Raw genomic sequence first — 20,170 nt, forward strand, 5'->3', positions numbered from 1 at the left:
ATATTCATTCCCTGTGAGACATTCCTTCTGACAAGACAAATGGAGCGACGCTAGAGCCCTGGAGTCAGAGCCATGTAGTGACTCCTGCCAGTGCTGAGATGCTTCCACTGCCACTAGATCCACAAGACTTTACACCTACTGGCCTGTGATCTTCCTGCATTCGGCATCATTGCATGTGTTGTGTAAGTCTGAAGAGGAATTTATAGACTGGTATCAGACATATAGGCTAATATCGGATTTATGGACTTGATCTAGACTTGGCTGGGATGTTTTTCAATATTCAATTGCTCTTGTATATAAAGCTTTTTCTTATACACATATCAGTCTCCCTGGGTTTGGTTCTCTAGTCTACCTGGATGAACATACCTTTTTATGTGTTAAGCTCTATTCTAAATATTTCACATAAATTAACTCAAAGAGTCATTGTGGAACCCTATGAGGTAAGTATCACTATCCTCCTCCTCGTTTGAAAAATGGTGAATCTGAGGCATGAAAATATTCATAAATATCCCCTGGATCAAATCTCTTATAAATTGGTGGAGCAGGGATTAGATCTCGGCTATGCTGCCTCTCAGGTAGGTATATTTGATATAATTATCCCCAGTAGAGAGATGATGAAGATGGATATCAGAATAATTATGCCATAGAGCTAAAATCCATAGCACATCTCCATTTGAAAAAATAAATCCTGTTAACAGGAAGGTCCCAAGTTCAGTTCAAGCCACAGGATTATTTTTTAAAGTAGGACCTTTAGGCCAATTCTTTTTCCCATAGACAATAGAATCCAGTGAAATACCTGGAATGCAAGAAAATGTGCAAGTAAGACAGGTTCTGGCAATAGGCTCCCAAAGTCAGAGCCATGTGAATGCTAGGGAGCACGAGTTTGCTCTACCAGGGATGTTGCCAGCACGAGTTCAAATCAAGTCTATGACAACTCGTTTGCTTGTTGGCTTTGGTTTGTAGTATGTGCAGCCATCTAGAGCGGTAAAGAGAAAAGTGAAGCCACATCCCTGATCCCATTCCTGATCCCTGAAGTGGGAATCAACTCCATGGCAAAGAGCCCTGGTCTCACTGGGAACACAGGGACAGTTATGGACTACTTCAAGACTGGGCCTGGTAAAATCCAGGACATCTGGAGTGCTCCAACATTTCTATGGGGTGAAAGTAAGATGGAATTGACTGAGAGTTACTGGCGAGGATGAAAGTGGTTTGAGAGCATGTTCAAGAGAAATGGGAGGAGGAATAATGCAGAAAGCATGGAATGAAGAGAATTTTATTATAACCAGGAACGTGTAAGGAAGAGTACCTAGTCCCTAATAAAATGTAAAAGAAGAAAAGAGAAAAAAAATGATTAGGGCAAAGACTGTACAGATGTGCTTTATACAATTGATGTATGTATATATATGAACTGTGAAAAGAATTGTATGAGCCCCAATAAATTGTTAAAATTAAAAAAAAAAAAAAAAGATAAGAGCCAGGGAGGCCCAGACCTCCCACAAGAGAGGAAATGAGAAATCAGAGCATAAACAGAGTAACTCAGGGAACGCTGAAAAGAGAAAAATAGTAGAATCAATAAAACCTGAATCTGTTTTTTTTAAAAGATCCACAAAATTGGCACATCTTTAGCCAAAGTGGCAAAGAAAAGATGCAAAGAATGTTTGCATTTATAAATAAAGTGAGAGTGAGGACATTAAAAAAAAAAAGAGTACCTATAAGGAGATATAGACTCAAGTGATACTGCCTCTATTATCATGGGAAAAATTATAGCACATATGTATACTAGTAGAAATGACCAAGGAGAGAGGGAGAACTGATGCTGAAGGAGGCAGATGGGAGAATTGCTGGGCATGTTCTTGAGCACATGAGAGAGGAAGAGAACTTGAACACAAGAGGTGCGTCTGGTCAGATTGGAACGCAACAGGATTGCCAAGTGCCAGGCAGGAAGGCTGAGAAACAGGTACTTTCTGAATTAATTTTCACCGAGGAATAATTTCACATTTGCTCTAAACAAAACTTCAGGCTAGCAAGGCTAACATCTCAGTGCAAACAGCCCTGCATCCAAAAGCGTCATTTGACATACCTGGGCCTCAGAATTTCCATGTTAAAACATGGGGTAGGGGGTCCTCTTTCCATTTGAAATCAGACATCAAACTTATGTTTCAGTGTTCTCAAAACCCAAATGCATTTCTGTATCATTGGCTACAGTGGTACAGAGGAAGCACATCAGGCTGGATTTAGAAACAAGGGGTTGAGTCAGCTTTGCCACTTCCAAGCCGTGTGACCTTGATCAACGCATGAAATCACTCAGAGATTCTAGCTCCAAATTAAAGTGGCTGTAAAATAATTAGAAAAAAATTTCAGCAAAATGTTTTGTTATGGGAAAATGCATTGTATTATAGTTCTATGACAATGACGGATTTTTGAGCCTGTGAATGGATGCATGTTACTGCTGACTTTATGGATGGCCTGTCCTGATTTGACTTTGCTAATGGAGGCGGACTCACAATGTACCAACTGGAATGAAGACTCTTTACATCAAAGAACGTGCTTGTCTCCTCAGAGCACTGGGCAGTACAGAAATTGGATATAAGTGGGTAGTATAGAAATTGGATACCCAAATTAGGGGGCTAAAGGCACGAAGTGGCTGGCTGACAAACCACATGATTACGGTGTAGGTGCTCACATAACTACAGTTGTTATGCATAGAATATTTTTGTTTTGTCATTTATAAAGTATTATGTTTAAGTGAGGCTGGAACATTTTGAGTTGTATGTACTTTAGTTTTATCCTGTTAGGCACAAATAGGGTTTTACTATTGTCTTTGTTTTACAAAGTATATATGGCTGAAGAGTTGTATAAAGGTGTCAAATTGAGAAGGGTGGTCTGTGGTAGTAAAATAGTTTCATGTCAACTTGATAAGTATAGTGCTGGAGTCTAGCCTGTCAATTAGGTCACAGCCTGATGATGCCTTCTTGTGGGTGTGGCCTTCTCATAAGGATTCTGGGAACTTCCTCTCTTTCTCCCTGGAAGTGGACTACACACTCTGCTTCTCCTTCCTGCTGGCAAGCCACTGGGAGACCTGCTGGAGACCTGCAGGACCCCTGGAGATGCATCCACTGCCCTTAAAATCATAGGACTTTTCAACCACCTGCCTGTGATCTTCCTGCATTCTGCATCATTACATGTGGCTGCGTGAGTCTGAAGATATTTATGAACTATGTGTTAGGCAGGGTTCTCTAGAGAAATAAAACCAGGACACATATGTATATATATATATGTATTAGAAGAAGGAATATAATAGCTAATTAGTCCACACAGCATTAAAGAGGGCTCAGGTCAACTCCCTTTTGTGGAACAGTTACTGTACTGAAAGTCCTTCAACTCACAGAGGGTGCTTTGGTCCAAGGCCAAGGAGCAGACAGCAGAGTCTTCCCTCAGGCAAAAGAGGGAGTTTGCCCAAAGGCAGCAGACAGCAGGATGGGTCAGCAACAGTCAATAGCACAGGAGCTTGGTGAAGCAGGTCCGGACAGGATATCAAACCCAAGCAAATATAAGGCTTGCAGAGCCATTTATCTCTTTGCCATCCAATCAAACTGCAACCTGATTAATCTCTGCCCACATGTTCCTATTGGCCAGTTTGGTACAATAAACCTAACTATCACAGACTAGTATCACACTTCGGGGCTAATATCAAACTTATAGGCTTGATCAGGACTGGGCTAGGATGTTTTTGCGATATACAGTTACTCTTTGATATAAAGCTCATTCTTATATGTATATGAGTGTCTCTGGATTTGTTTCTCTAGTCAACTCATCTAAGACAATCAGCATCATAATAGAAAATTTAATACAATTTGCTCAATTCTTCTTGGTTTCTTTAAAAAAAAAACTGTTAACAGAAACAAATACTTTTTCCAAAAGATCTGGGTTTTGCCCCATAAGAGACAATGAAGCAGAGGTAGAGGCAAGTTTGTGAGTAATAAAATGCCTTGTTGGGTGGGGGATTGCTTCCCCCGACTTTTGTTTGAGGATTCTCCCCTTCTCCCCTTCCTAGAACACAGATGTTTATCGACTATGAAAAAGCATTGTCCCGTGTGGACCCTAACCAACTGTGGATAGCTTTGAGAGGAATGGGAATCCCAAAACATTACATGGTGCTCACTTGGAACCTGTACGTGGATCAGGAGGCAGTTGTGTTGTTAGGACCAGTGAGTACTACATGGTTTTCAATAAGGAAAGGTATGAGTCAGGCTCGCATCCTCTCACCATACTTACTCAATATTTGTTCTGAGCAAATCATCATAGAAACTGGATTGCATGAAGAAGAAGGTGGCATTCATACTAGAGAAAGACTTATTAACTTGTGATAAGCAAGTGATGCAACCTTGCCTGCTGAAAGTGAGGAGGTCTTGAAGCACTTGCTGATGAAGATCAAGGAGTGCAGCCTTCAGTATGGATGACAACTCAATGTGAAGAAAACCAAAACCCTCACAACTAGACTCGTAGGTAACATCGTGTTCAATGGAGAAAAGATTGAAGCTGTCAAGGGTTTCATCCTACTTGGACCCACAATGCTCATGGAAGTAGCAGTCAAAAGATCAGACAACACATTGCATTGGGTCAATCTGCTACACGAGACCTCTTTAAAGTGGTAGAGAGCAAGGAGGTTATTTTGAGGATTAAGGCCCCTTACTCAAGCTGTGGCATTTTCTTTGAATCACATTTCACGTGCATGTGAAAGTTGGAGATTGAATAAGGAATCTGACCCAAGAAGAACTGGTGCATTTCAATTATGGTGCTGGTGAAGAATAATGTAAGTCCCATGGACTGCCAAAAGAACGAACAAATCTGTCTTTGAAGATGTTCAATCATAATACTCCTTAGAGTCAAAGATGCCAAGACATTGTCTCATGTACTTTGGACGTGATGTCAGGAGAGATCAGTCCCTGGAGAAGGACATCATTCTTGGTTAAGTAGTGGAGCACAAAAAAAAGAGACAACTTTCAACAAAATGAATTAACACAGTAGCTGCACTGGTGGGCTCAGACATAGAATAGCTGTGAGGATGGCTCGGGGCTGGGCAGTGTTTCCTTCTGTTGTACATAGATCTCTGAGTCGGAACCGACTCGACAGCACCTAACAACAACCCCTTCCTAGAGGTCATTTTTTCTCCTATTATAGATCTGAAGTTCATGGTCTCAGGCTGGCCAAGCTAGTGGAACTTTCCACAGTGAACTATACTTGTTTTCCCATTTGCTTCCCATTGTGGAGACAACCATAACAATGAACTCAGAATCACTACCTTCCAAAAACTCTAACCCAACCCCTATCACAGCAGATGTCACTTGGTAAGAGTTGATGCAATTGCTATAAATACTGGTGGAGAAATTGACTGTATGGTTGGCAGAGCTCTGCAGACATAGCTGCTCAGGAAAGATCCCCCTGGTGTGGGAGGGATGACAGGAATAGGACTCAACAAGCTATTCCTTGGACTCTTCCGCACCACTGTTGCTGGAAAACGCTCATCATTCCTGGTTTCTCAATCCTCTTGTTTTCATAGCCTCTTAACAGGTCAGACCCACATTGCCCAGTACAAGGGATCCCTATAGTTTACATCCTTGAAAAGGGCTGTCAAGGAAATCCAGATTTCAGCAATAGTCTGCACTGATCACTGTGCTTAGAGTGGGTGAAATGCTCCCCAGCGGAGTCTCATAAGGCTCACCGTGGTCAACTATGTCTGTCTGCTGAGCTTTGTTCAGGATGACAATTTTACAAAATGCAGGCTGCACAGGCTCAAGCCACAGTGAAGACAGAGCGACAATGTGGCAGCCTGACAGAGACAACAAGCTGAAGACATGGCCAGGTCACAGGAGGATGCTCCAGAAAGCCGTTCGCATTCGAACAGGGAACCACCATGAGAGTAATAAGAGCATGGGAAGCAGCTTTCTGTGATCCAAGTCACAGAATATGTTCTTTAAGGAAACAAGAATAGTATCTCATTTGGTGGCTGAGTTTCCTATCACTGCTGTAATAAGTATGAATTCATTCTCTTGCAATCCTGGAGGCAAACGGTCTGTGGTTAGTTTCAATAGGTTAAAACAGAAGTATGGACAGGCTGCTTCCTTGAAGAGGCAGCGAGGGAAGGATCAGCCTCTCGGACGCTGCAGTTTCTAGTGGTCACCTACATTCTTTGGGATGCGCTCCTTGCTCCATTTTCAGGGAGCCTCCCTTTAATCTGCTTCCATCATCACATCACTTTCTCCAACATCCCTCCATAAAGACTGTGTGATTCGATCAGAAAATCCAGGATAATTTCCCCATCCTTAACTTAATCACATCTGTCAAGTCCCTTTGCCATATAAAATAACATTCACACATTCCGGATATTAGGATTCAGGTATGTTGTGGGGGAGGACACTATTCAGTCTAAAACCACTTAGGATTAACAGCGAGGATTTAAAAGGCAGTCAAGTTGTTCATGGCATCGAATGGAAATAAATCATTTTCAAGGTTAAAAACCTAATGGAGGGAAAAATGAGGAGCTGATACCAAGGGCTCAAGTAGAAAGCAAATGTTTTGAGAATGATGATGGCAACAAATGTACAAATGTGCTTGACACAATGGATGGATGTATGGATTGTGATAAGAGTTGTATGAGCCCCATATAAAATGATTTTCTTAAAACCTAATGGAAAGTCCAAAAAAGCCTGAAATGTGCTTGGAGAGCTCACACTCCTCTGCTTGGACAGGGGAGACTTGGAGAAGGGGGCATGGTGTCTGCACCCACCAAGTGCAAGCTGAGGGGGTGGAGTCTCATATAGGCGCCAACAGTTATAACAGACATATTTCTCAGCAAACCCCAACTGAGGGTTTGATCTTTGCCAAGCTGGAGATTTAGAGATAGCAGCCATGTGTGCACAGTTTATTTTGAGTAAAAGAAAACTAATTAAAGATGATCCCAAACCCAGCTGCGTATATTGCATGTGAGGGGCAGCCATAGAGCATGCAGGAATGCTAAGAAAGGGGGTCATTGCCTTCTCAAACTGGGTGGGAGCCTAGGGAAATAGCTATATTCTACCTTGCTCTAAAGATTAATAAAGATTTGCCACCTACCCCTCTGGTGACACTGAAGAACCAGGTAGGGAGAATGAGAAGGGAAAAAGGCAGTTAGAAGCAAACCACTAAGAACGACTCAGAAGAAAGATACTTTGGATTCCTAAGCCAAAAATAAAAGCTCAAACAGAGAAAATTCATGCATTCATTCATTTTCTGCAATGAATTTTTATTGAGCAGTTACCAATCGCTTGACACTGTCCTGATAGGGGGCACTGTGGGCTAAGCCACAAGGCTGGTGGGTCAAATCAACCAGCTGCTTAGAAGGAGAAGGATGAGACTTGGAAATCCCAAGGAGCAGTTCCACTCTCTTCTATAGGCTCACTCTGAGTCAGAATTGACTAGATGGTGGTGGGTTCACTTTTTTCTTTTGATCCTGATACAGCAGGAGTTAAAACAGATCAAATAAGTCCTGTGCTTAAGGATAGAAAGGGGGAAACCGGGACTGTCCCTATCCCACTGGTCAGCAAGTATTTATCCAATACATACTGGAAAGTGTACTAAGTGCTATAGGGCAGAGACTAAATCATTCATTCACTCATTAAATATTTTTTTTGAATACGGACTATGTGATAGGCACTTGATAAACTATAGGAACAGGATCCTGCCATCATGAAACTTCAAACGTGGTGTAGAGTCAGTCAGTAAATCATCAAATATTCCAGGTATATAATTACAAATTGCAGTAAAAGCTACGACTAGAATGTGAAGTGTGCATGCAGTTAAAATTGGGGGATTGGAGAGGGCATGTCTAAGGAACTGATATCTGAGTTGAGCCCTGAAGACTGGGTATGAGAAAGAGGTGTTTGTTAGAAACTACTATAATTAGGGCAGTAGCATTGGTTCAGGGCTAGGCAACTAGAAGGATGTGAGAGAGTAAGGACATAGAACCAGACTCGTCAACGCCAAAGGTGGAATTGCAGGCCAGAGTCCTGGCAAGGACAATTCAAAAAATACTACAGAAACACATTCTCCATATATAAAAAGTTAAATTGAATCCTTGCCTCATTTCTCTCTCTCTTACACACACACACACACACACACACACACACACACACACACACACACACCCCGATTCCAGTAAAAACTGTAAGTCTTGACGACCGGCAAGATGCAAAGCAATAATGGCCATAAAGCCAAAAGAAAGACGGACAAACCTGACTGCATTAAAGTTACAAATTCCATTCATCAAAAGATGTCACCAAAACCAACCCAACAACGGCCAGGAAAGATTGAAAGGCGGGTGGGCGACCCGAGGCAGGAAAGGGAAGTGACAAACAGAGACCACGAGGCGTAGGAAAGACCCTTAAACATCGGTAGGAAACATCCAACTCAAGAGGAAAATGGGCAAGTAACCCTGAACAGGTTTTGTTTCGTTTTCGGGAAAAGAAACATAGGAAAGACGCTTCTCCTCGCGGAACCATTTCGTAAAGCAGAACGAGCTCAAAGCCCATCGTGTGGTCGTTGGTGGTGCGGCAGGCGCCCGGCGCTCCGCGGAGACGCGCCTTTAGCGGGGCCACGACCACAAGTCCCGCGGCCGCCATGGCCGTGAATCTGAGGTTGGCTTGCGACGCTCAAAGAGGAAGACGGCAGGGGAAGGCCCCGACGCCCGCGTAGGGGTCGTGCGACGGGGGGCTGGCCCTCCGCGAACCCGGGTGGGGGAGGGGAGGCCCGAGGTTCTGACGTGCCCTTGAAGAACCCCCATAACCGCCTCCCATGGGGCCAGGGGGTCGGTGCTTGTCATCCTTTCGCCCCCCAGTCGTGAGTGGCGGACAGAATGGCTGCGTGAATGCCTCTAACGGGATCCTCCCGCCGCACCCCCAACCCGGGGCCCGGCCCAAGCAGGCCCCGAGCGGGAGTCCTTACCTGTGTCCTCGGGGTTAATCGCCGTCGCCAGGCCTCGCTGGGGGCGCCTCCTGGCTGCCCAGAGGCCGGCTTCCCTCCTCCCCTCCTTCCTTCGTCCCACGTCGCCACCCTCCTTGGGGCGCTCCGAGGGGACGGGGCGCTCTGAGGGGACGGACGCTCCGAGGGGACTGGACGCTCTGAGGGGACGGGGCGGGAGCAGGGCGGACGGCCCCGGAATTAACCAGGGATGTTTCACCAGGGACTCAGAGGGCCTAGCGCCCCGACGGGCGCCCCCGAGGCCGAGGACGTCCCAGAATTCAGCGCGGCGTGAGGCCGGCCGGCGGGACAGAAGGACGGACGGGGCCCACGCCTCCGAGTGAGGGAGGGAGAGCGCCGGGACGCGCTGCTGCGGAGGAGCGGCGTGGAGAGCGAGGCCCTCCTGACCGCCAGGCGGAGCTGCCGGGCGGCACCCACGCGTCCGCCGACCGACCCGAGCGGGCGACGCGCTCCGGGCTCCTGGGCCAGGCCCTGCCCGACGACGGCATGTTCGGCTGCGCCTTCCCATTCCGGGTGCGCTCAGGGGGCAGCGTGGGGGGCCTGCAGAGCGCAGACTGGTGGGGAGCCGGATGGAGTCGGATGGGGCGGGCAGTGGGGCACGGGCCTAGAAAGGCCAGCTCCGCTCAGGCCAAGCTAGGACCCCCCAGCCCAACCCAGATCGCCAAGGAGGGCGCCGGGGTGGGTGGGAGGCCTGTGGGCCTGCCAGGCTGGGCGGAGATCAGGGACTCTCCAGATCCACACGTTCCACCGACTTGACATGGGGGTGCCCACCCCACCCCACGATTCTGCCCTGTATTTAGCTAGGGTCAGGGCATGAGCCTGGCAGCGCTGGGGGCCTGGGCCACAGGGATCAACGTGTGGCCTAGCCGCTGGCCGCTGAGTGCACAGGGCTCCATCACCTCCCATGAGGCAGTGAGGTCAGGCAGCACCCCCTGGGAAGAGCCCCATCCTAGCCAGCCAGTGTGGGAGAGGCGAGCCCAAGCCCGGGCCACCCGCAGCTGCAGCCGCCTTGGTGGGATGGAGTCTTCAACCCACCGCCTACAGCCTAGGCCCCATTTCTGCTCCTGGGGGTTGCCGTCTCCATTTGGAATTGCCTACTTAGAAGCAGTGACATTAGAGAAAAAGTGGCCCTCACCCCTTCCACTTCAAAGAGCAGATTCTTTTCGATGCTGGTTTTCCATCACCGTGGACCTGGCCTGGGCCCGGGTGCTGATTCTTTTCTCATATGGGCTAACCTGCCTTCACTTTTAGATTATTTCCTTCTGCCTCGTTTGTTTGTTTGTGGCATAACTTGGTATCTCCTAATGCTTTTTTGTGCGGGGAGAGTGCACTGCGCCTGAGGCAGGGGCTGCCCTGCTCACATTGTGTCTGTTCAGGACCCGTCCCTGCTCCTGGCCATCACTGTCATTGGGCTGACGGTGGTCATGGTGGCCCTGAAGACCAGGAACTCAAGAAGAAGAAAGCTGATCACCTTGCAGGATCCTGAAACCAAATACCCTCTGCCCTTGATTGAGAAAGAGGTACCGGGTTGGACCCCCTGCCCTCTGCCAGTAGGGGACAAGTCTTGCAGAATGGACTGGGCGGGGAGGGCAGTTAGAAATGTCATGGCCTTAGGTTTGTGACCCACTCCCCTTTTTTTCACAAGCTGGGGAAGCATCAAATGAAGCTCTTTTCCCCGGCATCTGAGTTGCCCAGCAAAGTTTCTAGTCCTTGTATTTTCTGGTGTTTGCCATTTGTTTGTTTTTAGGAAATCAGCCACAATACCCGGAGGTTTCGCTTCGGACTGCCCTCGGCGGACCACATCTTAGGGCTGCCTATAGGTGAGCGGGGTTTGGTGTCATCATCTTGCCTGGAGACTTGCAGCGCTAGACACTATTCCTAGCAGAAGCACAGCTGGAGCCTCCCGAGCACACGGGATGGGGAGCCAGGCACGGAGGTAGTAGAGCCCCTCTTCTCTTTGTTCAGTGTAGGCCCACACAAGAGTGGTGGCTCCGTGAGCCTCAGTGTCAGAGGTGAGACTAGAGGTCAGAGATCAAAGATATCATCCCCAAAATGGGGGGGGGGAAGGGTTTGAATCTCAAAATCATTAAAAGAAAGAAAAGGCCCAGGCTTACAGTTCTGATACGGAGTGGTGGGACCCCCGAGGGTATGGCCCGTAGTCATCCTTCAGACCTCCTGGCTCAGTTTTCAGTCACCAGAGAGGTCTGTATGGTGGACAGTCACACCGGGGAGGCACCCAGTCCTTAGAATTATCAACCGTCTGAGATTGAAGAGCGGCATTTGCCCATGACTGTTCTGAAGGCCAGAGGGGTCGGAAAGGAGGAGGAATGGGAATGGCAAGCACAGGGAGGAAGTAGGAAAAAAGCGCTACTCCATTGTGGGACTTGCATCAGTGATGTGAAGCAAAATGTGTATGCACTGCTTAAGGGAAAATGGATTTTCTTTGTAAACCTTTACTCCGTTCACCAGAAAGTTAAATAAAGAACTATAAAAATCTAGCCTCTCATCCCAGGTTCCTTGCTGGGTGACCTGAGGCAATTCCCTCGAACTCTCTGAGCCTCAGGCTATGAAATTCTGTTTCCCAAGCCCTTGGGCGATTATGAGGCTAAATTGCTTGGAAAATGTGAAAGTTTAGAAACTGGGAAATTCTGTGCACACATGATAGGTGTCTTGATTTCTTACTGCTGCTGTAACAAGCACACGTGTGTGGCTTTAAAGAACAGAGATCTATTTTCTTTGCAGCCCCATTCTAGGGGCTACAAATCAGACACCGCTTCTCCAACCACCATGTGTTTTTCTGTGGGAACCTTAGACCGATACCAGAAGGGAACCCATGATGAAAAGTAACCCTCACTATTTTAAGGTTCAAAATGATGGCCTGTTCGCTATAGCCATCAGATGGCTCAACTCAGTACTCCAAACCAAATTCACTGCCAATGATTCTGACTCATAGCAATCCTATAGGACGGATTAGAATGCTTCTTTGGGTTTCCAAGAGTAGATTTCCATGACTATACAGCATCATCCTTTTCCTCAGAGCAGCTGGTGAGTTTGAAGCATGAACTCTGTGGTTAGAAGCTCATAGAGTGATCCACTTTGCCACAGGCTCCCTAGTGAGGTACAAAAGCCTCAGCCGGACCCAGGAGCCCTGTGGTCTAGGGGGTGACACTGCAAGGTCAGCCGTTTGAAATCACCAGGTGCCCTTGGGAGAAAGGGGCGGCTTTCTACTCCGGTAAAGAATTATAGGCCAGAAACCCATGAGGGCAGTTCTATGGCAATGAGTTCAGTGTGGGTTGATTCTCAGGACCTGGAGGTCCAGAGACGCTTCGTAGAAAGTGTCGGCACAGCTTGCCTCCATGATGGCGTTCCTAATCCTTGGGCACAGGATAACACTGAACTTGTCTAGACCAGCTGAGGAAATTACACACTCAGGGCCCTTTTCAGTTCTGGATCCATCAGAGCTGGCTGTCTGGCTGCCTTCCATTCCTGTCTGGCATGGGGGGCTGTCCTCTTAGCAAGAAGCCTCAAAGGGGGAAAAAATTGTGAAATAGAATTTCTTAGAACCTGCCTTGGCCCGTCCTCTTCTCACTTGTCCTGTCACTTCCTCTCACTGTCATTGAATCTGTTCTTAGTGACCATATAGGACAGAGTGGAACTGCCCCTATGGGTTTCTGAGACGGAATTGGAACTAGAAAGTCATATCTTTCTCCCTGGGAGAGACCTGTTGGTTTTGAACAGCTAACCTTGTGGCCAGCTACACAACACAGAACCCACTATGCCATGGGGCTCCTCTTCAGGGCTGGTGTGGGGACTGCAAAGTTAGTTGGGACAAATTGATAGAAGATTCTAGGAGTCTCCTGCAAGGGCTCCGAGATATGGGGCCTGAGGAACTAGCCAGGCAGTCAATTTGCTCTGGGGACACAGCTATGCCAGGTTCGGGTTGTTTACATCTGAAAGAGCTATTCCAGGTTCACAGTTGGAGAGAAGCCACCTTAGGCCTGTGTTCCTGGGTATGCCTGGTGGCCAGCTAGGACAAGACCAGAGCCTTAGCTTGCTTTTCGTAACCTAAAGTGTTTGTGCCTCAGGCTTCAGGACCTCTTCAAAGACTCACGTATGCTCCTAACACAACTTGAAGGACCTGCACTTCTACACCACCACCCCTCTCTGCTTTCCTGTTCTCTTCCCTTCTGCGTACCTACGCCTGCTTGCTTTATCAGTTTCCTGTGCGCACAATTTCTACTTCCTGGGAAACTCTAGCCAGAGACTTTCTCTTGCCTCTAGGTCTTAGCATCTCTTAACTGCCACTTTTGCCCTGCCTACTAATTCCCTGAGACACTGAAGTCTCCCAGTCTGGATGGACCATCATTCCTTACTTAGAATGTAGTCATTAGTCATAGGTGTCAGGCTCCACCTGGACAAATCACTTCTACTGTACAAATGAAAACAAAACTCACTGCCATGTAGTCAATTCTGACTCATAACGACCTTACTACCCCCTCTGGGTTTCCAAGATTGCAACTCTTTACAAGGGTAGAAAGCCTCGTCTTTCTCCTTCAGAGTGGCTGGTGGTTTTGAACAACTGATCTCAGTGGTTAGAAGCCCAACGTACAACCACTGCACCACCAGGGCTCCTCACTTCTGCCCCTGGAGGGGGGAGAATTACACAGTGAAGACATAACAGTTAATATGAAAATAATTCATAATTTATCAAGGGCTCACAATGGTGGGAGGATAGGTGGAGGGGGGAAAGAGGAGCTGATGCCAAGGGCTCAAACAGAAAGAAAATGTTTAGAAAATGATGATGGCAACATATGTACAAATGTGCTTGATACAATTGATGTATGGATTATTATAAGAGCAGTAAGAGCCCCCAATAAAATGACTTTAAAAAACAAAAAATCTGCTGCCTCTCAACAGCATCCTGGGCCATGAAGACACAATGCACTTTCCAGAACTCTTGATCCACGTGTGTCCATGTCTGGTGGGCCTTGAGTGTCTAGGAGCCCAGACCTGTGACTTATTCCCAGCCCCATTGATAGATGTAGCCTAAGAAATGAGTTTAAGGGAATATGTTTTGTTTAAATAAGGATATGATCTTTCCTGTAACTTTTAATAGTTACCATTGAGCTTCGGTTGGTTCTTCCTGCTCCACAAAGCACATGGACACCATAAGCACAGTAGGCTTCCTGTACCTGGAGCTCACAACCACACTATGCTTGGGGCGTCACAGGTAGCACACCTTTACAGAGAAGGACACTAAGACCTAGAGAAGTGATTTGCCCAGGTAGTACAGGAGTGGCAAGGCCAGGCCTAGAGTACAAAACATCCTACTGGTCTTTCCCGCCCACCAGGTACCCTGCTGCCCATCTCACTGAAGTCCAGGACTTAGGGAATTGCTGTTTCCCCTTTATGCTTGCCCTGCTCAGACTGATGTTTGATTCCTTTTCTGTAGGGAACCATGTCCATCTCTTGGCCCAAATTAATGATGATCTGGTGATCAGGCCTTACACCCCAGTTTCCAGTGATGATGATCGAGGCTTTGTGGACTTCATTATAAAGGTAAATGGTGTCATCACTGCCTTGCCTCAAACTCATGGAAGCTGGTGAGGACCAAGAGCTGCTAGAGTGGAGGCAGAGGGCCTCTTTCCTGAGGGACATGTGCCCTGGATCTGGTTGTGCAGCAGTGTCATTTAGGGCGGAGCTCCAGTTAGCCTCATGGTGCCTTCCAGGATTGCTTGCAGCAACTATGAGCACAGGGGACTTTCTCGCCTGAATTCCCTGTGGCTGTGTGTGACTGTGACCTGAAGTCTGGGGATGTGAAAACCATGCGGTCTTGTCTTTCAGATTTACTTCAAAAATGTACACCCCCAGTATCCTGAAGGGGGGAAGATGACCCAATACTTGGAGAACATGGATATAGGGGACACCGTCCTTTTCCGAGGGCCAACTGGGTGCCTGTTCTACCACGGTCTAGGTATTGGGGGTCCTTCGACTGGGTCACTCCTCTTATGGGAGAAGATTCCTAGGGTGGTGCTGTTGATCTCGAAATCTTTACCTTGGGAGTCACATGGGATTGTCCTTAAAGGCTTCATTCATACATTCATGTATTAACACACAGCACATTTACAGCCACACCAGTCAATCATTCACACATTCACTCAGTGAGATTGTAAGCTCCATTAAAGCAGAGGAATGACGAGGGGCACCCATATCACTAGGTCCAACACAGGACCCTACGAGCACTGAGAGATGAGTGGGTGGTTGGATGGCCTCTACACTTGAGGCACTTACTCACATGTTCGTGGATTTACTCACCGCTGTAGTTAGGGAAGAGTGCCCCACGAGGCGCACATTGATTTCAGCTTGCCTTTCTCTTTCCTTGTAAGATCTAACAATTCCCTAAGGAGGCCACTCTGGCCCGCTTCTCTAGCTTATAGTGGTGCAGCCAAGCCCTTTGATAGATGTGACTCCAGGATGCCCAAGGAAAGGCTCTCAAGACAAGGCCTGCAGAAGTCAGAAACATCCTTTGTGTTTTTAGGGAGGCTTGCAATCAGACAAGACAAAAAAAGTGAGCCTGAAAGAAAACTTGTCAGTCACCTGGGAATGATTGCTGGGGGCACAGGTAAGAGGCACCTGAGGGGCTTCATCTCCAGGGTGAGCCCTGAGAGCTTTCTGACTTTGGAGTACCTTGATCTGAGTGATTCCTCCCTTGGTGGTTATGGGTGGAACTCACGGTCAGTGACAGGCCCTAGAGCTGGCTCTGTGTATCTTGCTTCCCCTCAACCAACATGGCAGCTGCTGGGAGCCCTAGGAACTTCTCCAGACAGGCTGAGGAACATAGAGGAGGGTGTGGGGCCAGACCGGGCAGGGCCATTCATGGTCACCCAAGGGCTCCTGGATTCAGTTCAAGCCTGACTTTCCACATCCCTTGAGCCGAGCACCTGAAAGAAGAGAACATGTATAAGGAACACCTATGATAGAACTCAGGAGTCCTAGTGGCGTAATGGTGATGCATTAGACTGCTAACTGCAAGGTCAGCAGTTCAAACACACCAGTAAGCCTCTGAAACCCTACATAGTGTCACTGAGGATTGGAATGGATCTGATGACCAGGGGGTTACTGTTGTGGTTTAAGGCCATAACAGGCCCTTTTAAAATGATCATGTTTACTCTTCATTCTGTTTCACAAATTAGGAAACAAGAGCTCAGATGGGCCAATGATTCACCCTGAGTCACATGGCTAGTGAGCTGGGAGGGGAACCCAGTTCTAAATGCTAAGCCATTCTGCTCCCATCTTGCCATATTAAAATGGGAAGGGGTCTGGATTTACTGTTGCTTCAGAAAGGAAAACCAAGATGCTGGGCTTTTCCTTACTTTGAATTTTGGGAAGTCCATCAGAAAAAGTATAATTGGGCCCATGAAAAATATCAGTTCTTTCGGGGAGGGACTGTGGGCACCAGGGAGGCAGGAAAGCTGGCCTGCCCACTTGTGTTTTAGGGATTACACCCATGCTGCAGCTCATCCGCCACATCACCAAGAACCCCAAGGACAAGACCAAGATGTCCCTCCTCTTTGCCAACCAGGTCAGTTCTGCCGAGTCAGCCTGGAGCTGGCAGTGGGCAGATGGAATGTGTGCTGAGCAGGGACTCTGCATTCATCCTTCTGAACTGAGTGTGCTCTGGCCGCCTGGGGCACGTGGTCGAGGGAGTGCTGAGTGGGTACTCCCAGGGCAGCTGGCAGCCCGAGAAGCTGAACCCAGGCCTGCTTTGGGCTCATTTTTTAACCCTGAGCACTATTTCTTCCTTCTTTAATTTTTTTCCCCTTCTGATTATAAAACGTTAGATGCCCTCATTAGAAAAATTTTGGAAAATAAGAACATAAAGAAGAAATAATCTCTTATAAGTATATCCCTGATAAATTATTCTTATGCGTATTATCCAGTCTTTTTATATTTATAGTTACATATTTTTCATTCACCATTACCACCCAGGCATTTTTTTCTCTCTTTAAAAGTATATAGTTGCCCACCTTCAAGATTATGAATGACGCTCATGAATAATTCTGCCCCTTGGCTTGATCGCCTTTAGATTATGAAATGGAATCCTTAAAGTGGAATTATCGGGACAAGAATAATGCTTCTGAGCAGTAACTCTGAGCCCATGACAAGTTACCTCTGGCTTTGGCTCCCTTCTGTCCAAATGAGGCTGCTGACTTTGTTCTTCTTTCTCTCTCTCCAGTATTGTTCTCCCAGTGTCTCTCTAGGCCTTTCCATTCACTGCTGAAGCTCCTGCCCCTGCACTAGGCTTGTTCAGTTGGGTTTGCCATGCCTGACGCCAAGTGTGGCTAAGGCTTCTGAATGAAGCCACCTCAGCCCATGCTGGGCTGTGGTCTGTCCAGTTGGAAGTCATTCCTGCCCTGCTAGAATTTACACCCTTCCAACTCCAGCTCCCACATCCATGTGAGAGCAGGCTATTCAGAGCAGCAGCATGCTAATTTCCTGGAGAGTCTTTGGCAGTTCCTCCAGGTGGAATGACAACTTGGGCAGGAGGGTACTCATGGATTTGGGAAGTATGGGGAACCAGTAGGAAGTCAGTCCCTGGAAGGTGTTCCTAATGTTGCTTCTCTTTTAGTCAGAGGAAGACATCTTGCTGAGAAAGGAGCTTGAAGACATTGCCATAACATACTCAGATCAGTTCAAGCTGTGGTACACCCTGGACAGGCCTCCCATCGGTAAGATCACCCCTGCCCCTACTTGGAGTCAGCCCCCACCCTGGACCCACCTCAGGGGCTGGACCGTTTTCTTTGTAGCACTGGGCTTGGGGTCTGAAGCCTTGGACTCTTCCCCCACATGGGTGTGGGAGGGTAGGAACTGAAGGATTGAGGATGAGCTATTTACAAAGCAACCCTGGTTGCAAAGTGTTAGCCATTGCAATGTCAGTTCAAAACCATCAGGCTTTCTGCCGGAAGGACAGGGCTTTCTACCGCAATAGAGAGTTATAGTCTCAGAAACTCAGAGGGGCAGCTCTACTCTGTGCTACACAGCCGCGCTGCATCAGAAGCCTTTTGCTGGCAGTGAGTGTGATTGATGAAGGAACCATGGCGGAGCTGTGGGTGCTGGGCTGCTAACAGAGAGGTCCGTAATTCAGACCCGCCAGCTGCAACCTGGGGAAAAGAGGCTGTCTGCTCCCATGAAGATGTACAGTCTTGGAAACCCTACTGAGGATCACGTGTCAGAATTGTTTCAGTGGCAGTGGCTTGATTTTTCTGGTTTGGGTTTATGAAACAATCAAGACCAGAAGCATTCTACTTCCTGCACAAGTGTCTACCTGGTACTGGGCTCCGCTGCATGGCCTCTCATGGCTGTACAGGGCATGATAATCCACACATCCATCACCCGCTCCGGACCCAGAACGGCCACTGCCCGCCTCCCCATTCACACCGCCACTCACAGAAATGGCAGCCTTCACCTCCTTCCTCACTCAGACGGCAGTCCTCACATGCTGATTCCCAGGTAGCCGCTGCAGCCCCAGCAAGCACCCATTGCACCCCCCACTTCAGATGCACCTTTCCCACATTGCAGAGAACTGCTATAGTCTTGCTGTACAGCTGCCTGCCCAACAGTGTGTCACCTGACTGAGCACATCTACAGATCCCATACATCTCTATCTTGTATGTTCTATCTTCACTCAGGGCCCCAGCAGTGAGGCTGGGGTCTGTGCTAAGAACTGCAGAGGGCTGCCTGACACCCAAATCCTGACAGTAGTGCGGACTCCTAAGCCTCAGTGGAGCACCCTCTCTGCCTGGCTTTGGGAGAGGGAGGACAGGGCCTGGGAAGCAGGGACTTGGCTTGGTGCCCCACAGCTCTTTTCTGCTTCGACTTAATTTCAGGCTGGAAGTACAGCATTGGCTTTATTACTGCCGACATGATCAAGGATCACCTGCCTCCTCCTGGGAAATCCACGCTCATCTTGGTCTGCGGCCCACCCGCCCTGATCCAGATTGCTGCTCACCCTAACCTGGAGAAACTGGGTTATCCCAAGGACATGATTTTCACCTACTAACACACCCCATGCTTTTAACAAATTGCCTGGCCCCTTTTATCTGCTTCAAAGTGAGTTCTGTATACCATGTGGAACTGTGGTGTTTACAAAAGGACCACTTAACATAACCTCGCACATGCACACTGCTACCCCTCCCTCTTTTGTGTGTGGTCCTAAGAAGGAGGGCTCAAGGGCTGGGGACAAAGTGGCTTCTGTGGACTCCTTCCTTGGGGAGGCCTGAAGGAGAGTAACTTTTTCAGGGGTTCATGAAATAAACAGGTACAAAGCAAATAGCCCATGAGGTGTGGCCCTGCAGGGACCCAGGGAGCTGTCAGGAGGCACTGCCCTGCCCTACATGGAGTTGGCTCTGGCATATCCATGGGGTTCAGAACTGGGAAATGTACCAAAGAATGAAGACAAACAAAGCCCTAGTAGGGTCACAACCAACTCCCAGTCAGTACTCTTGGAACTCCCATTTCCAGAGTGCTCTGTGGCTCCCTCCAGGTGCACCTGTGCGTTTCTGACAGGAGAGCCTGGATATGGGAACAGCGTTAACACCACGCACGCAAACCCTCGTCAATTTAAGGGTAGCAGGGCTCTGGGAATCCTTCCAAGCCTCCCTGCTCTTTGCATGTCGTCAAGTGGAAACGAAGGGCGCCTGTTGAGCACCTCTAAACACCAGGTGCTGGGGTAGCATGAGAGGGTGTAGGGGGTTATGTATAGCTCTTCCCAACTTACAAAGTGAGGGTCCAGATACGGTTCCGTAAAGCATTCGTCCCACTGAGCCCAGGCGACCCATGTGGCCACCACTGCCATCTGCTATTCACAAACACCATGCCCTGGCTCTAAGGTGTCCCCACAGAAGTCGCCCTGGTGGCACAGTGGCTAAGTATTCGGGAGGCTAAGCACAGGCTCAGCAGTTGGAAACTACCAGTCGCCGCACAGGAGAAATAATCCAGCCTTGAGGACATTGTAGAAATGTTCTACAATGGAGGCCAGCTGGGCGTGAGTAGAGCTGCTTCTGCACTTCATTTCATACGGTCGGAGGTTCTGTGGATTCTCCAAGTGTCCATGTGCAAACAGGCTCGGAGGCTGTCATCCATTCAGCCAGCAGGT

General features: G+C 48.0%; 1 protein-coding gene across 1 annotated transcript; it reads left to right on the top strand.

Moving 5' to 3' along the window:
• Positions 1–473: 473 nt before the first annotated feature.
• Positions 474–19,075, top strand: CYB5R2 (cytochrome b5 reductase 2). The gene is made up of 10 exons (XM_075547718.1): positions 474–575; positions 9,235–9,693; positions 10,392–10,535; positions 10,763–10,835; positions 14,468–14,574; positions 14,860–14,989; positions 15,554–15,637; positions 16,512–16,597; positions 17,645–17,744; positions 18,903–19,075. Exons 1-10 carry the CDS (start codon positions 474–476, stop codon positions 19,073–19,075), a joined length of 1,458 nt encoding a protein of 485 aa, XP_075403833.1.
• Positions 19,076–20,170: the final 1,095 nt, after the last annotated feature.

This window comes from Tenrec ecaudatus, chromosome 4, assembly GCF_050624435.1.
Source record: "Tenrec ecaudatus isolate mTenEca1 chromosome 4, mTenEca1.hap1, whole genome shotgun sequence".
NCBI classification, from domain to species: Eukaryota; Metazoa; Chordata; class Mammalia; order Afrosoricida; family Tenrecidae; genus Tenrec; species Tenrec ecaudatus.

Coding starts and splice junctions, on each gene's coding strand:
- CYB5R2 (XM_075547718.1), top strand. CDS start 474: ATGGTGAATCTGAGGCATGAAAATATTCATAAATATCCCCTGGATCAA. Junction 14,990..15,553: donor CCTGTTCTACCACGGTCTAG/GTATTGGGGGTC, acceptor TTGTGTTTTTAG/GGAGGCTTGCAATCAGACAA. Junction 17,745..18,902: donor CCTGGACAGGCCTCCCATCG/GTAAGATCACCC, acceptor ACTTAATTTCAG/GCTGGAAGTACAGCATTGGC.